The sequence below is a fragment of the Heliangelus exortis genome, chromosome 1 (genome assembly GCF_036169615.1).
Source record: "Heliangelus exortis chromosome 1, bHelExo1.hap1, whole genome shotgun sequence".
Taxonomy (NCBI): Eukaryota; Metazoa; Chordata; class Aves; order Apodiformes; family Trochilidae; genus Heliangelus; species Heliangelus exortis.
The window spans coordinates 117,967,696-117,984,928 of NC_092422.1; the positions used below are offsets into that span (position 1 = coordinate 117,967,696).

Here is a 17,233-nt window from a genome sequence, read left to right on the forward strand (position 1 = left end):
TCCACTGATACACTAGAATTCTGATATCTTTGGGTACCTCAACTTGCCTATTCTTAGCTTAAATTCCCTGAACTTAACAAACCTGAGCACACACAGAGCCAACTTAAGATGTGTTTTATCATTAGAATATATGTCTCACTTAACAGTATGGGATGGGAGAGTTCAAAACTGGCATTTATATTTCACACTGGTGAAGGTTGTTATTTAATCCCAAATCATGGGATTCTCAGTCACTGTAAATTGTTGAGAGAAGTTGTCTGCATATATCAAGGAAAATTCCCTCAAGATGTCACATGCTGGAAAAAGGATGAAGCACGGGAAGGCAACTCACTGGAAATTAATTGATAGAAAAAGCAAGCAGAACTGCACTTGTGTATAGAAACGTGGTGTCTCACAAGGAGACTGAGATGGTCCAGTCACTACAGCATATGCAGGAACAAGGGGAGAAAAATGGCCATTTTTGTGTGGCTCAGTTGTCCATGAAGAGAGCTGTGCAGATGAGTATTGAGGATGATCGTGTCTGATAGTGAACAAAAGGATATAAGCAGAATCCCTGTCGATCCCTCCCTGTCCAGTGTAACTTTGTGTACTCATAACTTCCATCTGGTGTCTGCAGCTAATTAAAGGTAGGTGAACACAAAGAAAGTTAAGCCTATGATTGTGAAAGGAAACAGAAACGTAAGAATTAAAAATAACAGAGCAGATCAGCAGCTTTTTCATGATGAATCACAGCTGACTTCAGTGAAAACTCCTGTGTGCATCAGTACTTAAAAAATATTTCAGGTGCCTCAGCACAGGTTCTAGAAAACTAATCCCTTTTGAAAACAGAATATATCTATTAGGAAGCATTCAGCACTCTTCTGAGTGCGAAGTATCAAACACTGGGGTTGGGAGACAGTGATCTTTTAACTGTTTGCATCTCAGAGAGCCAGGTCAGAAGGCTGTGCAACTTTTCAACCACCCATCCCATTAATAGGGGACACACAAAATACTCATTCACATAGATCTGATTAAATAAATGAAAAAGTCAACACTGGGATGTTTCCATAACATTGGACTAAAATTCAGGTATTCCAGTATTGCTGATCTTCATGTTACTCTTCTTGGGCTCTAACCTGTAGTGAAAGAGGGGAGAAAATTAACATGAAAGAAATACAAAACTCTACTTCTGTACAGCTGTTGGAGCAAATCCAGTAATTACGTGAAGATTCTATGCAAATGTTGCATGAGCACTGTGACTGCTATGCACTGGTTCAGTAGAACTGGCCTCTGCTTGTGCTGTTGGAAGGGAACAGTGTGATAAAGGGTTCTCAGGTGGGCTTGAACTATATTAAGAATTTGCTTTTATTTCTCAAATTGAGAAGCATAAAGATCCTGGCCACACATTCAGGACGGGCAGTCTAGCTTGCTAAACTGAAGGCTTTCATGGACAGCTTTCTACGTAGTATATTAAGAGAATCTTTGTGAAATATTTTAAATACAAATGAAAAATAACTAAAAAAAATATAAATGAGATATGATTAAGCTTGGTCAGGTGATGCTTCATCTGTCTTTTTGCTTGTTGGGCTTTAATAGGAGGTATGGTAAATTGGTGATCAGTTCTAATGTTGCAGGGACGTTTCTAAGACTTAAAAAAATCAAAATCACTGTGGCTGTGGTGATAAACACCTGATATGAAATTAAAAAGTTGTCAAAGTGCCTCTGCAAAGGCTTAATTATTTCTGTTCTGAATGGCTGAACAAGACTAACCAAATGCAGGACTTAACCTAGGAGCATCTGTGTTTCATGTTTTGTGACTCAACCAACCAGAGCCTTGTCATGTTTGAGATGGAAAGTCTGGAAGATTTTGTGGTGAGTAATGTTTGAAGAGGCATTTGGTAGAGGTGTTTGGATAGCATGGTGTAGCTGTAGCCACCTTCAGAAGGAATCATCGATCAGTTCACAAAAAGACTGGGTCAGACCAGAAGAGAGATCTGGCTGTAGAGACTGCAGCTGTGATTAACTGGATTAGCCATGTGGGAAGAGAATACCCTGTCATTAATTTTTCTCCACTTGGAGCTTCTAATGGGAGATGACACTGATTAGAATTTCTTTTGGGACAGGGGGTGTCTCACTGAACTGTGAAGTGACTGGGTGAGTACTTTCCAATTTGAACACTATTGTGAGAGAAGTTTGTCTAAATTTTATTTACTGGTGAGCTACGAGTTGTAAGCCCCTAAGCTGGAAGGGCTTAAATTTGCTGTTCTAGACCATGACTGCATTTTATTTGGGGGGGTAAATTCCATACTGGAAAAGGTAGGAAGATATTTAAACAGGAAAAAAAAGAGTGCTATTTAATGTAGGCTGGGCAGTCCTAGAGCAGACACAGCAGTCTGAGGTGTGTCTTTCTGCAGTCTCTTTTGTGACTTGATTGATGTGAGTCACTTCTCTTTTTCTCCAGAGGAGAGGGAATGAGATACAGTTGGGATTTCTTTATGGACTTGTTAGATAACATGGCAGACTTACATGTTAAAGTTGAAAGAAAAATAAGATGCCAGTGTTACACAGGAGACAAATGGGGACTATTGAGCTGAGGAGAGAAGAAACATCCGCAGAGTTCCTGTTTGTGAACTGTCACCATCAATTGTACTGTATTTAAAATACCTGAGTTGATGTGAGTGGAACATCAGCCTAATGTTAAACATGTTAAGTGGTGCTTTGAGGAGGAATTCCCAGTAATGCTTTCTTGTTGCCAGGGAAGATTCTCCGTATACTCTGATTCTCTACGATTATGTAAATGTGCTGTATGAAACGATGTGTGCAGAGGGTTGTGTGTACTTGAACCTGTCATGTCAGGGTTGCCCTGTCTGTCTGTAACAAGGGACTCCTGTTTAGACTCCTCCTGATTAGGCTTGCTATTACTGTCAAAAGGTCAGCAGTAAGACTTGGTTTTAGAAAGTGGAGAGTGCTAAAGAGAGGCTGATTTATTAGGGCTTAACTAATAATCCAGCCCCCAGCTGCCAGGAAGCTTGATGACTTGTTTTAAAATTGAGACAGTTTATAAATAAAGGATTGGGGATAGGACTGGGGAGGCTTTGCTATGAGTGCCTCCATCACTGCTCTGAGCAGTCATAATAAATCTCTTGCAGTGGGTCCTTTGGTTTGTGTCACCCAGCGCTTCCCTTTTCATGTCTCAGGTTGCCGTGTCTGTGTGATGTGTGCATGACAGCTTTACTGCTGGATCAGAAGCTAGGAGGAGGTAAAACAACTGTGATTTAATTTATGGCTGGTATCACTGCACCCAGTACTTACCTTTTGGGATGGTGTAATCCAGAACTGTGGTTTGGGGCTTGTAGGAACTACCCGGACTGCTGCTGCCTTCCCCCCCTGGGGGTATCCTTGTGGGCGACACTCATAGATGTCAGTGGTTAACACGAGTGGAATATCATGTTAAGAATCTAACTATTTCTGTATATTTATGTAACTAAAATAATGGGTGTGAAGGTTGGAGTGAATTGTGGAAATAAGGCCATGAAACAACTTGAAGCTGGACTACTGCCCTCAGCTCAAAGCTTTGAAGACCAGATAAAACCTTGGGGAGGAACACGTTTTGGAAGCTGCTCTGCAGGCATTGTGAGTGAGGACCAGGGGAGTAAGAACAGAGCAGGAGAGGGTTTTGCTGCTAATGCTTCCTTCCAGTCCTGGTCTAGCTCAGTTCTGCAATAATAGGCATGAAAGACTTCTTTGGGTCACTGTGAACTAAATTTGGGGAGTTTCCATGTCACTTTTAGAGCATATGAAGCCTCAGTGGAGCTGCTGGTTAGCTAGTACTCTGGTCAGCCTCAAGGGACCCTGAAGTTCTCCTTTCTTTGGTAAGGGTGGCCCTTACCAGGAGTGGAGTTTCTGGTGTGTTTGGGTGCACCCTGCCTTGGGATTTCTCTCATAGGTTTCCAGAAGACCTCTTGTCCCAGGCTTTAAATTATATATTTAATTAAAAGTCAAATAGAACTTCACTCTTGCTTCTGAACTTGCCCTTAAAAAACGAGTCTGTAATTTTATATAAAAAAATAATTATGGTGTCTGGAGCTCAAGGGAAAGAGAAATATTAGTTTCTGACTTTGCTGTTTTCCTTTACATACCTCTGTCCTTATTTAAACAATGAGAAGCTCACTGAACCCCCAGCAGGCTGATTTCTGACAGCACTCATGTGCTTCTGTGCTTGTGTCTCTGCACAGAATACAAGGATATTCTCATTTGTCTGTTCAGTATCCAAGATTATACATGATTTTGTTGCTCTTGAGGCTGTACCATCAAATGTTACCATAGGTTCAAAAATACTATAAGGGATTTCTGTCAGGGGTGTGTGTAAGAGTTCCTATACTTTTCTAAAACCCACCTCTTTCTGAGCTTAGCAATCTTCCTTTCTTCTGGGCTTAGCATTCTTCCTTTCTTTACCCAGTTTTCAAAACCATGTTACTCTGATGTAAATTGCTTTTGGTTTCAGAATTTGAAATTATTCACTTGTTGTGCTTTTGAAAATGCCCATTTGTGTGTTTCTGAAAAAAGGACAGTAAAGCTTGCTGCATCAACAGCCTGCACTGGAAATGATGCTTAAGGCTCCTGACTGGTGGATGGTCCCCAGTGTTGATGCTAGAAGGTGTGTGTAGAAAGTAGGACAACAAAGGATATTTCCTCTCACAGGCAGGAGAAGAGTCTCTGTTTCTGTGAGTATTTCAATATCATGGGAAATTTCTTTAAGGCCACCAGTATGTTGCCCTCCAGTTATCATGGCAGAAATCTCAATCTCCAGTTCAGCCTTCAAGCCTGCTGCCACCTAGGAGAGACAGAGGGAAACTCATGGTCAAGCTGCACGTTTCATACACAGTCCCCTACGAAACTGAAGACTTAGTGGCCAACAGACATGATTGTCAGCCAGTTAGCCAGTATCTGTTTCACTAGGAAGGTCTGTATAAAACTCTCTCTCCACACTGCAGTTTGAAAGGAAACTGCCAGGTGTTTGCATTTTTTCCTCTTAAATTTCCTTCTAGGTTCTGGAGGGAAAAGGGGAATTGGGACAGCTGGGAGAGAATAAAAAAAGACAGGTGGTCAATGCCTCAAGCCTTTTGGTGCTTTTAAAGAGGGATTTGGACAGTACCCTTAACAGTATGCTTTTAACTTTTGGTCAGCCCTGCAGGTGTCAGGCAGTTGGACTAAATTATTAGTGTAGGTCCCTTCCAGATGAAATATTAGTCTAAAAGCAACATAGAGATAGGGGAAGAAGGAAGATACAAATGGGATGTGTGGAGGGAAAAAGAGAATGAAGATTTTTTCCAGCCATTTTAGGTACTGAGTTGTGGCTAGGGCCCTGAACTAAGAGGTTTAACTTCCATTCTGGCACTGCCTCCTTGCACAAGTCGTTGCTGCTTGATTCCATTCCTGTGAAAGTGTTGGCAAGGATCATGCCTGTTACTACCTGGATGCTGTCAGGATACTGGTCAGCCCAATATGTATTCAGGTAAAACACGCAGGTGAAGAGAGAGACTGAACAAAAGCAGAAAGCATGAAAGCTTCCAACTTAATGGGCCACATCATGTGCTATGGTACTTTGCTAGACAGAAGACTTAATGTGGAGAATAGTTGCAAGCAGAAGAAATGGCTGAGGCAAGAGTTTAAGTGGTTCAGTTCTTGAAGGTATCAGGACAGAAGATTAAGACTACAGGCATCAGACAGAGCAGATACAAGTACCTTAACCCATGGAAAACTTGGGGCTGGTGGTAGAGTATCCTGTTTGCATCAAAAATCTCTCTTTAGCCTCAATACTTGACCTGCTGCTTTCTACTGAACTTGCTGTGTTTATCCCTCTGCATTCTGGTTCCAGACTCTGGAACTCAGAGTGCACAGGGTGCTTGTTTGAAGGCAGCAGGAGGGACAGCAGAAGGCAGAATCACTTCAGATAACTTTTAACATCATATACCCTGACAGCTCTATTCCCAGAAAGCTGGGGTAAGAGGACCCCCTTAGATGGCCTGAGGGCCATCGTAGACTAGCAAAACCCAAACTATTTTCTGTGCAACCTACAGGTCCTGGTGTGTATATCACTCTCAGTCCACTGTGTGGAGGTGGTGGTTTCACCCGAAACCTGTCAGAAAGAGAAGAGAATCAGTTTGTCAGTAACTGTTCCAGGCAGGTAGAAGGCAGTGCTGGAAAGCAGGCTGGATGCTCTTCCTCTGCTTCTGCAAACAGCAGCAGAATTTGTTAGCTTATCCTTCCTGTCACAATGTACAACTTGGGCTACACCAGTATTCCTGGGCTTCTCACCAAGGCTCGGGTTTCTAACAAAAAAAACCCAAAGGAGAAGATTAATGGGCCAAAGTAAGTCTCCAAAGAGCTGTTTACACTGCCTGCTCCTTAGAAAGTTAAATATCAGCATTCTAAGCCTGTATACACAAAGGGAGCAGAAGTACAAGTTCCATCTCCTTGTCCAACACCTGTGGGTTGCACACCCAGAAGCCCTTAACTGTATTTAATATCCTTTGACATGATTCTGTTGCAGAAGGCATGATGCTGGTATAAATTTTGTGTAAATAAATTTCACAGTACCAGCTAGGGCAGTAGTTTCACTTGCTCATTTCTCACTGTTTCACACCTGTGCAGTCCTTCTGTGCATGCAACTTCCACTGCTAAGACCTCTACAGCTCATTAAAGCAACGATGACTTTTGCATAGCTCTGAACTTTATGCTATGATTTTCTTTTCCACCTGCAGAACAGTTACCAACATGCACTTGCATCAGAAGCTGTCAAAGGAGAGGCAGTAGAAGAGGCATTTCTAGTATATGGCTCCACCTGTTGGAAAGCCAACAGGCTCCACCTGTTGGCTCCTGAAATCTGGCAGGATTATAAACTGGCTGTCAGAATTCCTGTGCAGTCTCTAAAATGCTGGCTGTTGTGACAACCTGGACTTGATTTTTGTCAGAATGTCCCAACAAGTTCAGGCTTTGGTATGGACAGTTTAGAAGGCACATAGTTAACTACTGACCCTGTTACACTGTCCTTTCTCAGCTGGTGTTGAACAGATTATTCTAAAGGGCCTACTTGGTGGAGTAAAGCCAAGAGATCAGCATGATCTCAGAAGGGTAAGTCTCTTGTGAGCTTCTCTTTTGATAATAATTAGCTGCCAGGAGGAGGAACAGTAAACCTCAGCCGTAAATGTTTATTTCATGCCCTCCTTACTGTTTGCTTTAACTAGTGCTAATGTTGCAGGAAAAAACAGTCATCAGTGCTAAGAAAAAAACCCATATTTTGAATGAGGTAGACCAACATGACAGTGGGATGTTTATTCCCATGTTTTCAGTTAGCTTCCCTCTCCTGGGGCCTGTGGGTCTAGCAGAAAAAAGGCCCATGTAGCAGGGGACAAATGGATGAGATTGGCCTAACTAGCAGCTTTCAGTTGGCTGCTAATTAAAATAAGCACCTCTCCAGCTGCAGGAGGTAGTTAAGGATAGGTAGGTGGGAGTGAGAGGCTGGCATTGGAAAACTTTGGCAGGAAAGAAATTTAAAAGCTTGGCTTTGGGGCTTTTGAGCCATCTGAAATGGAAGTTTCCCACCAAGTACTGCAATTCTTGAAACCATCTGATGGGATTATAGCCATTCAAATGAAACTATTTTGAAGGGACAAACCTTAGGTGGAAGCATTTGGTTGCAGGCTTTCCTTTAAGCTAAAAAAAAAGCAAAGGCTATATTGCACAATTAAGGCAAGTACAGGTGAGCAAGTACAGGTGGGAGGAGCACACTTTACCCTCTTTTATGTCACATGTATGGGTCATAAGCACTTGCCTGAATACCACTGAAGTGGAACTGCTGGAACTGTGCTGGTGCAAGAGTGACAGCCACTCAAAAGAGAAGCTCTAGTACAGAAAAGCAATCACATGCATCCTCTTCCTGTATTTATATATTTGTTAAATTGCAGCTGTGTAAATCTGATAATTTCTTGTGATTTGTCATGCAGGGCAAGAGACAATCTCCTGGACTGCAGACACAGAAATGGACTCATCCTCACCCTGTTAGAACACAGTGCAGTGCTATTGTGTCCCATGCACTGACAGGGGTGACACTGAGTCAGGGAAATGTCTACACAGACAGATGCTTTATTTAGTCCTTGTCCTCTGCTTCTTCACAGTGCCAGCACTGGTGCTGTTTCTCAGTGCAGCTAAAGATGTGTCTGCCTGAATACAGCTGTGCCCATTTAGACTTGCAGCATCCAGCAATATTTCCCAAACCCAAATGCAATACTGGTTACCATGAAGGACTTTGGTCCCTGAACCTGAGCACTTCCATAATGACCAGGAAATCATCTGTGATGGGCCAGGCCTGGGCATACAGGACCTGCTGTATACAGGGCTGTGCATACAGGACAGGCTTTCCACCTTCCCAGTAACACTAATATACAAATAATACTGAAGCATTTCTAATTTTATGTCCTTTATCCCACTAGTCATTATCAAATGATTTCAAGTATAAAAATACCCTTTCTTATCTCATGTTAATCAGATTAAAAAAGGTTGACAATTAAAAAAACAATACATATTTTGACAGTTAAAAACCAAGGTACTAAAAATTTAAACTAACCTTGAGAAGTTCATACCAACATTCTTCAGGATCACAGTGGCTGCATAGGTGCAGCCTTCCTTCAGCACTCCAAACATCACTTTGGGTGGAATGAGATGGAAATCACGAAGAGGCTGCCTCGTTGTTGCAAGAGAAAATGTGTTCATCTTTCCTGCAACAGGATCTTCTATCTGTGCAAACAGAATTAAAATATTAATTAATAGAAAAAGTTGGTGGCCACCAAGTTAGGTTCAGACCTACATTTGATCTCTGTCCATTAATCCTGAAGAACTGCAACAGGACATCCTAATTTGAGTAAAAACTGGAGACAGTTTTAAAATAGCCTGCAAATTTCTACTGGTTTGAGTTTTCACGTATATAAAACCATTGAAATATCTCAGGGGGAGCAGGGGAAGCTGTGCTCTTTTGGAAACCAGAGCGTTCATATGGGTACCTGATGCAGAACTATACTCTTGGCATGGGAGTTTTTCCTGGCAGTTGAGAGGGAATATACTTTCAGAATTTCCAATAAACTTACATGTTAATTGCAACTGCTTTTGTTTGAGAAGAAAGATTCAAACTACTTTATGGTATTGCTCCAGAATGAATATTTCGTGTAAAAGATTTGACTAAGAGGATATTGATATCAACACAAAAGATGGTATTTTACCTTTTTATTTGGTATGGAGTTTGGTTTTGTCCCCCGAAGGGATGGTGGTAATTTATCTTTTCTTGGCTGTCCTGCAGCATTCACCAGCAGACTATTAGTGCTGCATTTAAAGGGTGTCTCTTGTGATCTTGCAGCATTTTTTAGGTCTGAAAAGATTTCTAAAAGCACAAAAAAATGAAGCATCATATTCAGCCTAATCCTGAAGTTTTTGTTCAGATTAGACACATTTCCTGTGAAAGCATTTCATTAGCACATGGATGGAAGAACTGGTCTAATTTTATTTAAGAGGCCAGGAAAGGCATTAAGAAACCTCCTTAATAGTAGCAAGTGATTAAAATGTAATTAATAAGTAAAGTCAAAGTACAATTATCAGAACTCATTAGCTGGAAGCATCTCAGCGGAAACTTGCAATGAAGACATCAGCACCTGTGAAAGTGATTAGAACAGAAAAGGCAATACTAACCCCCAAGCATTAAAATAAAAATAAAAATCAAGAACATTCCTATTCCAAAGGCCTGCCTGCAGAGCACAGTCATCAGCTGTGCAGAAACACCTGGGCTGCTGAAGTCAAATCTCTATGTCCATATAACAACAAATTCCAGCCCAGGCCCCAAAGCAGAAAAAGCTCTGCCAGCACAACCAATTAGGAAGCCCTATCCCTGAGCAGCATTTATTGTCTTGAACAGACAGTTCATTCATGTGCATGATTTGTATGCTTCTGGGATTGAAGTGATTGTGAAATCATTTCCTTGTCATCTTTTAAATGTGCTCCACTCTGTAATGTAGATAGACTACAGCAGAGGGATGTCCAGAGCAACTTAGATCTAAATGCAGCTTCTTTTGCTTGATAGCCTCAGACATATATAACTTATTGTAAAGTCTGGAAACTGCTGAAGGGAAAACACAAGACGATTATGGTAGTTGTCTTCTCACCAGAAGACAACTTTTAGACCAGTATTTTGTAGTGAAAGGAATTGTTATTTCTTAGTTTGGACTGCAGGTACTGTCCAGCTGGAATGCTGAGTCTGGTGAGGAGTCACTCATCACCAAGAGGCAGACACATTATTTGAGAACAGCATCTTCTCTAGATTCCCCTCAGAACTGCAGGTGGTAGAGATGGGCTCCCCACCTGCACAGCAGAGCTTATTAAAAAAAAAAAATAAGCAAAGCTAAGCATGTACATCATGAAAAAAACCATAACTAGCATTTCTTGTTTTGCCTAAAGGTAAGCAAAATTTACACTTTGACATTAGAAGTCAGCGTAGTAGTACATCTGCCCTATAGGTTATGTATAAATAACAGGGGAAATTTAGCAAGTCTGAAGGTAACAGCTCTTGCTGTCCCCCTCCAGTGTGTGTAGAAGGGAAAGAAAGGGGAGAAGGGAAGCTCAAACTATGGAATACGGGAATAGATTTTCCAAGTGTGCAGTGTTTAAGCATGCAGCTGGTGGGGCATTTTGTGAGAGCCAAAGGTTGGGGCTAATGAAAGCAGACTTGTGGCTCCCCAGCAATCACCCAAGTCTGTCACCATAAACAGACTGAACAACAGAAGATGTAGCAAGGAAAGCAAAACTCAACAGGGATGTTTATACAGCCAAGGCCATTTAACCACAGCAAACTCTGTTCTAGGGTTGTTGGTTACAAGCTTTAATGCCTAGGAAAAAATGGCTTGTGCAAGTTGTTTTTAGTAGGAAAATTGCTTCTTGGCATTGTTTGCAGTTCTACCATCCCCATTACACCCATGTTGTTATAGAAGTCTCCTAGGATGAAGGAGAGAATCTCTCCCATTAGTTCTCTACCTCTCTCCCTTTCTGCCAGTTCTGCATTCAGATGTGTTCAGAAAGCTGAAGAGATAAAAGTGGATTTATATTTCTATTGTAAATATTTTGTCAAAAGTTACAAGAAGGTAGATATTAACCTGCTTCAAACTACTTTCTGGAAAGCAGCTTTTACCTGTTGTCCTGCTGGAACCTTCATTTTGTTTTGAATGTGCCTGCAGCAGAAGGCCAAGCGTGGGTGAAGGTTCACTCATGATATTGAGACATTGAGATGCTAGGAAAATAATAGAATGCTGTGACAAGTGTTTTTTGTCATCACCACCATTTTCATACACACATTAAAACACATGAACACATTAATTTAGACTTCATAACCACGAGAGGCTAGGTAAACTCAGCATGGGACATTTTCCTCCATGGGGTAACAGGGATCAAGACATATATCTTGTGATTAGCCACTTGTTCTCTAGCTAATGGAGCAATAATCCTTAAAGGGTTTACAGACAATCCAACACAGGGCTTCTGGTGACTGCAACAGTGATTTCAAAGTGAGGAAATATGGGAATCAGTGGGGGAGCTGATAAAGCCCCATGGAGGACTGCTTTCCTGATAAGATTCTTTTTTGAGTTTGACTTTCAATCTCACTATGTTCTTTCAGTAACTTGTCAGGGCTGCCTTCAAACAGAACTGAAGTATTCCTCACAATGCTCTAAAGCTCAAACCTGAGGTGAAGGTTCACTCTTTCGTTGCTGTCCAGTCACTGTTTTCCTCCCCCATCCTCCAAAATACCTTTAGCCTGCATGTTTCCTTTTATACAATAAATAGAGAAGTCTCATAGACCACATTTATATTAGTGGGATAAACAGGAACATTCCCAGATACTGGAACATAATAATCTATACTGTAATTTAACAGTTAGAACACTGTGCTGATATTGAGTGTGTCACCTAGCAGACTCCCCAAAGACACCCTTGGCTACACAAGTTTTGGCCAGGAAAAAGGAAAAAGGCAGTCAGTCAAGAGACTGAATTTCTACAGCCTACTCCCTGCTTTGGTGGATCTCAAAGTCAGGGAAAGCTGCTGGGTATTTTTCATTTATCAGAATAGATAAAGCCATAGTGGCCCAAGCAATTCATGTGGCAAAATAACTGGGAATACATAGGGTCAGATAATATAATCTTGAATTTAATTGCAATATGAAATGAGTCAAATGGATAAAACAATGAAGAAGATACTAAAATATTACCAGACAGAGCTCAAATTACCTCCGCTGTTTTTTTTCATAGTCTCTAGAGGGAAATTCCCACTTCCTTTCTTTTGAACAGGGGGAAGTTTTCTAGACAGTGCTTCCACATCAGGAAACTAGAGAAAAGTAAGAAAGAAGGCTTAGGTCTCCCAAACAAATGTGTATAACAAAAACCAGCAGACTTCTCTCTCCTCCCCCACCCCCCTAAAAAAAAACATAGACATGCAAAAGAAATAAATAAGCAGAACCAACCTAGTAACTATAAAAAAGATATACATAACTTTGTCTCAGTTTCCAAGTACATATTTGAGTATGGTTTATGCACTGAGGGACTTACACCACTTATCAGATGAGATTACAACTGAAAAGACTTCTAAGTCCACCTTCAACCCAGGAAGGTTGTTTTACTAATTCCCTCTCTAGTTAGCAGAGAGGGTTTTGAGGGGTAAGTGAAAAGACCTGAGGTTTAGCTTCTGCTATGAATCAGGCTCTCTGCAGAGTTTATGTAAGTAACCTTCAGAAGTTGTACTCAACAAACACAAACCATCTCCAATATATGTTTCTTCTGACATAGGTACACAATTCCAAGTATAATTCTGCCACAACTGTCCTCTGCAATGGTTTCCTGAGATAAATAGAGGCTGAGAAGTAAAACCACAACTGTCTTTGGGGGACTATGACAGAAACTACCTGGCCTAACACAAATTCATTGAGTTTCCAGCTATGTTACCTTGTTTTGGAAAAACTTCTTGCCGAATTCTGATTCCAAATAGGGAGGAATTGTTTTATTTCTTATTGCCGTTAAAGTCTTCTTTTCTTCATCAAGTTCTTTCCTAAGTGAGTTTTGACGTTGTTGGTAAGGAAAAAAAGAAAAAAAGCATTATAACTGAGTCCACTCTGTTCTTCAACATTATGTATCAAATATTGAGGAATGAAATGATAAAGGCAAGGGGCATTTTTTCCCCTGCAATTGGAATCTTCCTCAGTGACAGACCAAGAACAGGCTGTTTTGGCAGACCATGACACGCAGACACAGACAATGTCCTCCTCAGATATGGAGAATATAATAAAATATAATAATATATGATCATAATATGGATGATCAAAACACATGCAGACTAAGGACTGGCTGATAGCTCCACCTCAAAACATGCTCCAGTTCTCTGCATCTTGTGGAACATGTCTGAGACTGCCACTGGCGTCTTTCCAGCCTTCCAAGGAACACTTAAATCTAAGAACTGGTATTACAGACCCAAGGGACTCGAGCACAGATCCTATGAGGAGAGGCTGAGGGAGCTGGGGCTGTTCAGCCTGGAGAAGAGGAGGCTCAGAGGAGACCTCATCACTCTCTACAACTACCTGAAAGGAGGGTGTAGCCAGGTGGGAGTTGGTCTCTTTTCCCAGGCAACTCTCAGCAAGACAAGAGGGCACGGTCTCAAGTTGTGCCAGGGGAGGTTTAGGTTGGACATTAGAAAGAATTTCTTTACTGAGAGGGTGATCAAGCATTGGAATGGGCTGCCCCGGGAAGTGGTGGATTCTCCATCCCTGGAGATATTTAAAAAGAGACTGGATGTGGCACTCAGTGCCATGGTCTGGTAACTGCAGCGGTAGTGGATCAAGGGTTGGACTTGATGATCTCTGAGGTCCCTTCCAACCCAGCCAATTCTATGATTCTATGATTTCATCACAGAAAAACTTGATGGCTCTGTAGCTAGAGAAAAAGCTGTTCAAACTTCTGAAGATAAGATTCAACAAACCTCCTCAACAATCAAGTGAGGAAATGTTGGATGTGGGGGGTAAGCAAAGGGCCTGGGGTGATGTGAACAGAAGGGACATCACAACCAACAAAATGGGGTCTCACCAGGCATCTGTGTGTGTAAGGAAATGCCTATGGATAGCAGTGTGGAGAAAGCCTTCAGACCCTTCCTAAGCAATCAGCACGGCCGGGTGCCTGTACGCTGCTGCACGGAGCACAGGTCACAGATTGGACTAATAAAATTGGATTGGTTTAATAAGATTGGATTAATAAGAAAGGTACAGGCACTCACGGGGCTACGATCTCACTGGAAACAGAGAGAATTGGTGGGATAGCTCAAAGGACTGGAGTGATGTGACAGATGGATTCAGGCTTTTTAGAAAGGGCTGGCCAGGAAAAGAAGGCAAGTTGCTCTGTATACAAGAGAGCAGTTGTAAAGCAGGGTGCTCTCTGTCTGGGGATGGGTGATGAACCAGCTAAGAGCTTATAGGTGCTGATTCGTGGGGCAGACCCACATGGATGACTTTGTTCTGAGCATCTGCTATAGACCAGCTGAGCAGGAAGAAGAGGTAGATGCAGGGAAGAAGCCCCATGTTCCAGATACCTGGTTTCATAGGAGACTTAAGCCACCTCATCCAGAGGTGGGAAGCAGCTCTGCAGAGAGGGACCCAGGAGTCCTGGTAGACACCAAAATGAATATGAACCAACAGTGCACCCTTGCAGCAAAGAAGACCAGAAGGATCCTGGGCTACATGGGGCAGACTTCTCAGCAGGTTCAGGGAGGTGAAGCTTGCTACTCAGCACTGGTGAAACGACATGAGGAATACCGTGTCTGTTTCTGAACTGGGATTTGTGAAATACTTGAATCTTAACCCAAAGCATCAGCATTTAAAAATATTAATATGAATTATTTTCCAGGCTGGTGGCAGAACCAGAAAACAGAACATGGAACTTCTGACCTCAGCTTTGTTTTGGATAGCATAAGTTAACAGTAACCCTGCTAGGTTTTGAAACAAATGAGAGACTCAAACCATTTATTCAATGTTTCTGTTGCAGAGAATTCCCTGTTATTTGCTAACAAACCATTAGACCATTACCCCTGGTAAAATCAGTAAGTCTTTCAAAAAACAGACCTGTCTCATAAAATAAGTATTTTTCTGTCCTACTAATACAATATTACCTGTGCTCTTCTAGCCTGCTCTGCCACTTGGACACTGGTTCTACTCCTTCTGGGCTAAATGAAAAGGAAAGAAAAAAAGAATAGTGAAAATAAGAAATCTAGCACAACGTTCTATAAGCAGAAAAATATTTGCAAGACAACCCAGGAAAGAAAATGATCTTTATGAGATTGTGTTGTGTCAACATCTTGGGTGAAATCTTGAGTTAGAATTTTAATAGTTTGTACAAAATTGTTTGCTCATACTGCATTTTAATTTTATTATTCAAAGAAGCCTTCAAAATTACCCTCAGCAAACTTTAAGGTATCTTTCAGATAAGGGAAGAAAAGTGCAGAAGGACAAAATAAGCATAGGAAAAGCTTGTAAAACATTGTGATATGTATCTAGAGAACTAGGTGCTAGACCTTAATAACAGTCAGAAGGTTCACTGACTTCCTGTGTGTTTGGTTCCATCCTTTGTGCCATTTACCTCTGCTGTTGGTCCTCTGTTTGCAGAGTGCTCGCTGTCTCTGTGTGGCTATGAGAACCCACTGCCTCTTCATACAGCTCAGTTACATGAGCTGCAAGATAAAAATATTACTGAATGTGCAGCTTCTGCTAAACACCACCAAGTGTTATGAACAAAAAGCCCTAAGAGGATATCTTTTTAATGCATCTTTATGTCACATGATGAAAACCTAACAGATCTTTTATTACTGTGGGAGAAGACACAGAAAGAACTTTATTCCAAAATCAAGTTGAGAACCGTAACAGTTAGGGAATTGATTCAGCTCCATGAAGGAAGTGCTAAAAGCAGATTAAGTTCATACCACAGCTCTGTATTTCCTGAAATATCTTCATGTTCTTTCAAGACACAAATCAGATACCTGTGAGCAGGAAAAGTTGCTGACATTCAGCCACTTCCTGACTGGGGAGAAACATGATCTGCACTCAGCACTGGTGAGGCTGTGCCTCGAGTTCTGTGTTCAGTTCCAGGCCCCTCACTATAGGGAGGACAGTGAATTGCCAGAGGAAGGGCAACCAAGCTGGTGAAGGGTCTGGAGAACAAGTCCTGTGAGGAAAGGCTGAGGGAACTGGGAATGTTTAGTTTGGAGAAGAGGAAGCTGAGGGGAGACCTCATTGCCCTCTACAACTACCTGAAAGGAGGGTGTAGGGAGGTGGGTGTTGGCCTCTTCTCCCAAATGAACAATGACAGGACCAGAGAAAATGGTCTGAAGTTGCAGCAGGGGAGGTTTGGATTAGACATTAGGAAAAATTTCTTTACTGAAAGAGTGGTCAGGCATTGGAACAGGCTGCCCAAAGAGGCAGCTGAGTCACCATCCCTGGAGGTGTTTAAGAAACGTATAGACCTGGCACTTCAGGGCATACTCTAGTGGCTGAGATTGCAAGGGTTTTGGTTTTTGCTTGGTGCTTGTGTGTATGGTTGGACTTTGTGATCTCACGAGGTCCTTTCCAACCATGATTCTATGATTCAAGGTCTCTATGTCCAAATGTAGGCTAGGTAGGCTTTCAGGGACCTTTAGTATTAAGTTGTGCTTAGTTGTGGCTGTGAAGCAGCAATAATCAATATTATCATGGAAGGAACTACTAGTTCAATATGCATAATGGAGAAAAGCTTGTCTTCCCATACTTAAGATCATAACCAGATACGGGGCTTTAATAAAGACTTTCTCTGTCCTCTGACATCTTCAATAAAGGGCAGTGTTTACTTCATGCCTTGAACTAAACTGTGAGTCCAATGAAATTTTCCCAGTTGAAAACTAATTTCTGTGGCAAACTTTGAAGATCTGAGTATTTGAGATTATATTTGACTATGGCAACATCAATTAGTGTAATTGCAAGCTTCACAATATGGGTTTTTCGTTGTCAATTTTTTCATCATAAAAATCCATTTTTACTTTTCTGTTTTTTTCTATTTTCATCTCTTTGAAAAAGCTTTTCTTTTCCAATATCTTCATCAAAAATCTCATGTTAAAATTGAACCTTCATTTAAATCAGTAAGGCGAGTAGCAAGTATTTGCT

The 17,233-nt window shown here is 41.5% G+C and overlaps 1 protein-coding gene across 2 annotated transcripts in view; it reads right to left on the minus strand.

Annotated features, from left to right (window-relative positions):
- Positions 1–989: 989 nt before the first annotated feature.
- The window catches only part of SPAG17 (sperm associated antigen 17), a 98,660-nt gene continuing 82,416 nt past the window's right edge, over positions 990–17,233 (minus strand). Inside the window, exons 38-48 of one of the 2 annotated variants that reach the window (XM_071761139.1) lie at positions 15,681–15,771; positions 15,214–15,267; positions 13,008–13,110; positions 12,297–12,393; positions 11,207–11,305; positions 9,255–9,412; positions 8,606–8,775; positions 6,058–6,118; positions 4,669–4,813; positions 3,292–3,416; positions 990–1,115 (exon numbers count right to left, since the gene is read on the minus strand). In XM_071761139.1, coding sequence (XP_071617240.1) covers positions 1,095–1,115; positions 3,292–3,416; positions 4,669–4,813; positions 6,058–6,118; positions 8,606–8,775; positions 9,255–9,412; positions 11,207–11,305; positions 12,297–12,393; positions 13,008–13,110; positions 15,214–15,267; positions 15,681–15,771 — 1,124 coding nt within the window. In that variant the 3' untranslated portion in view covers positions 990–1,094. The remainder of the gene's footprint in view (positions 1,116–3,291; positions 3,417–4,668; positions 4,814–6,057; positions 6,119–8,605; positions 8,776–9,254; positions 9,413–11,206; positions 11,306–12,296; positions 12,394–13,007; positions 13,111–15,213; positions 15,268–15,680; positions 15,772–17,233) is intronic. The other variant, XM_071761146.1, reaches the window with a different exon arrangement.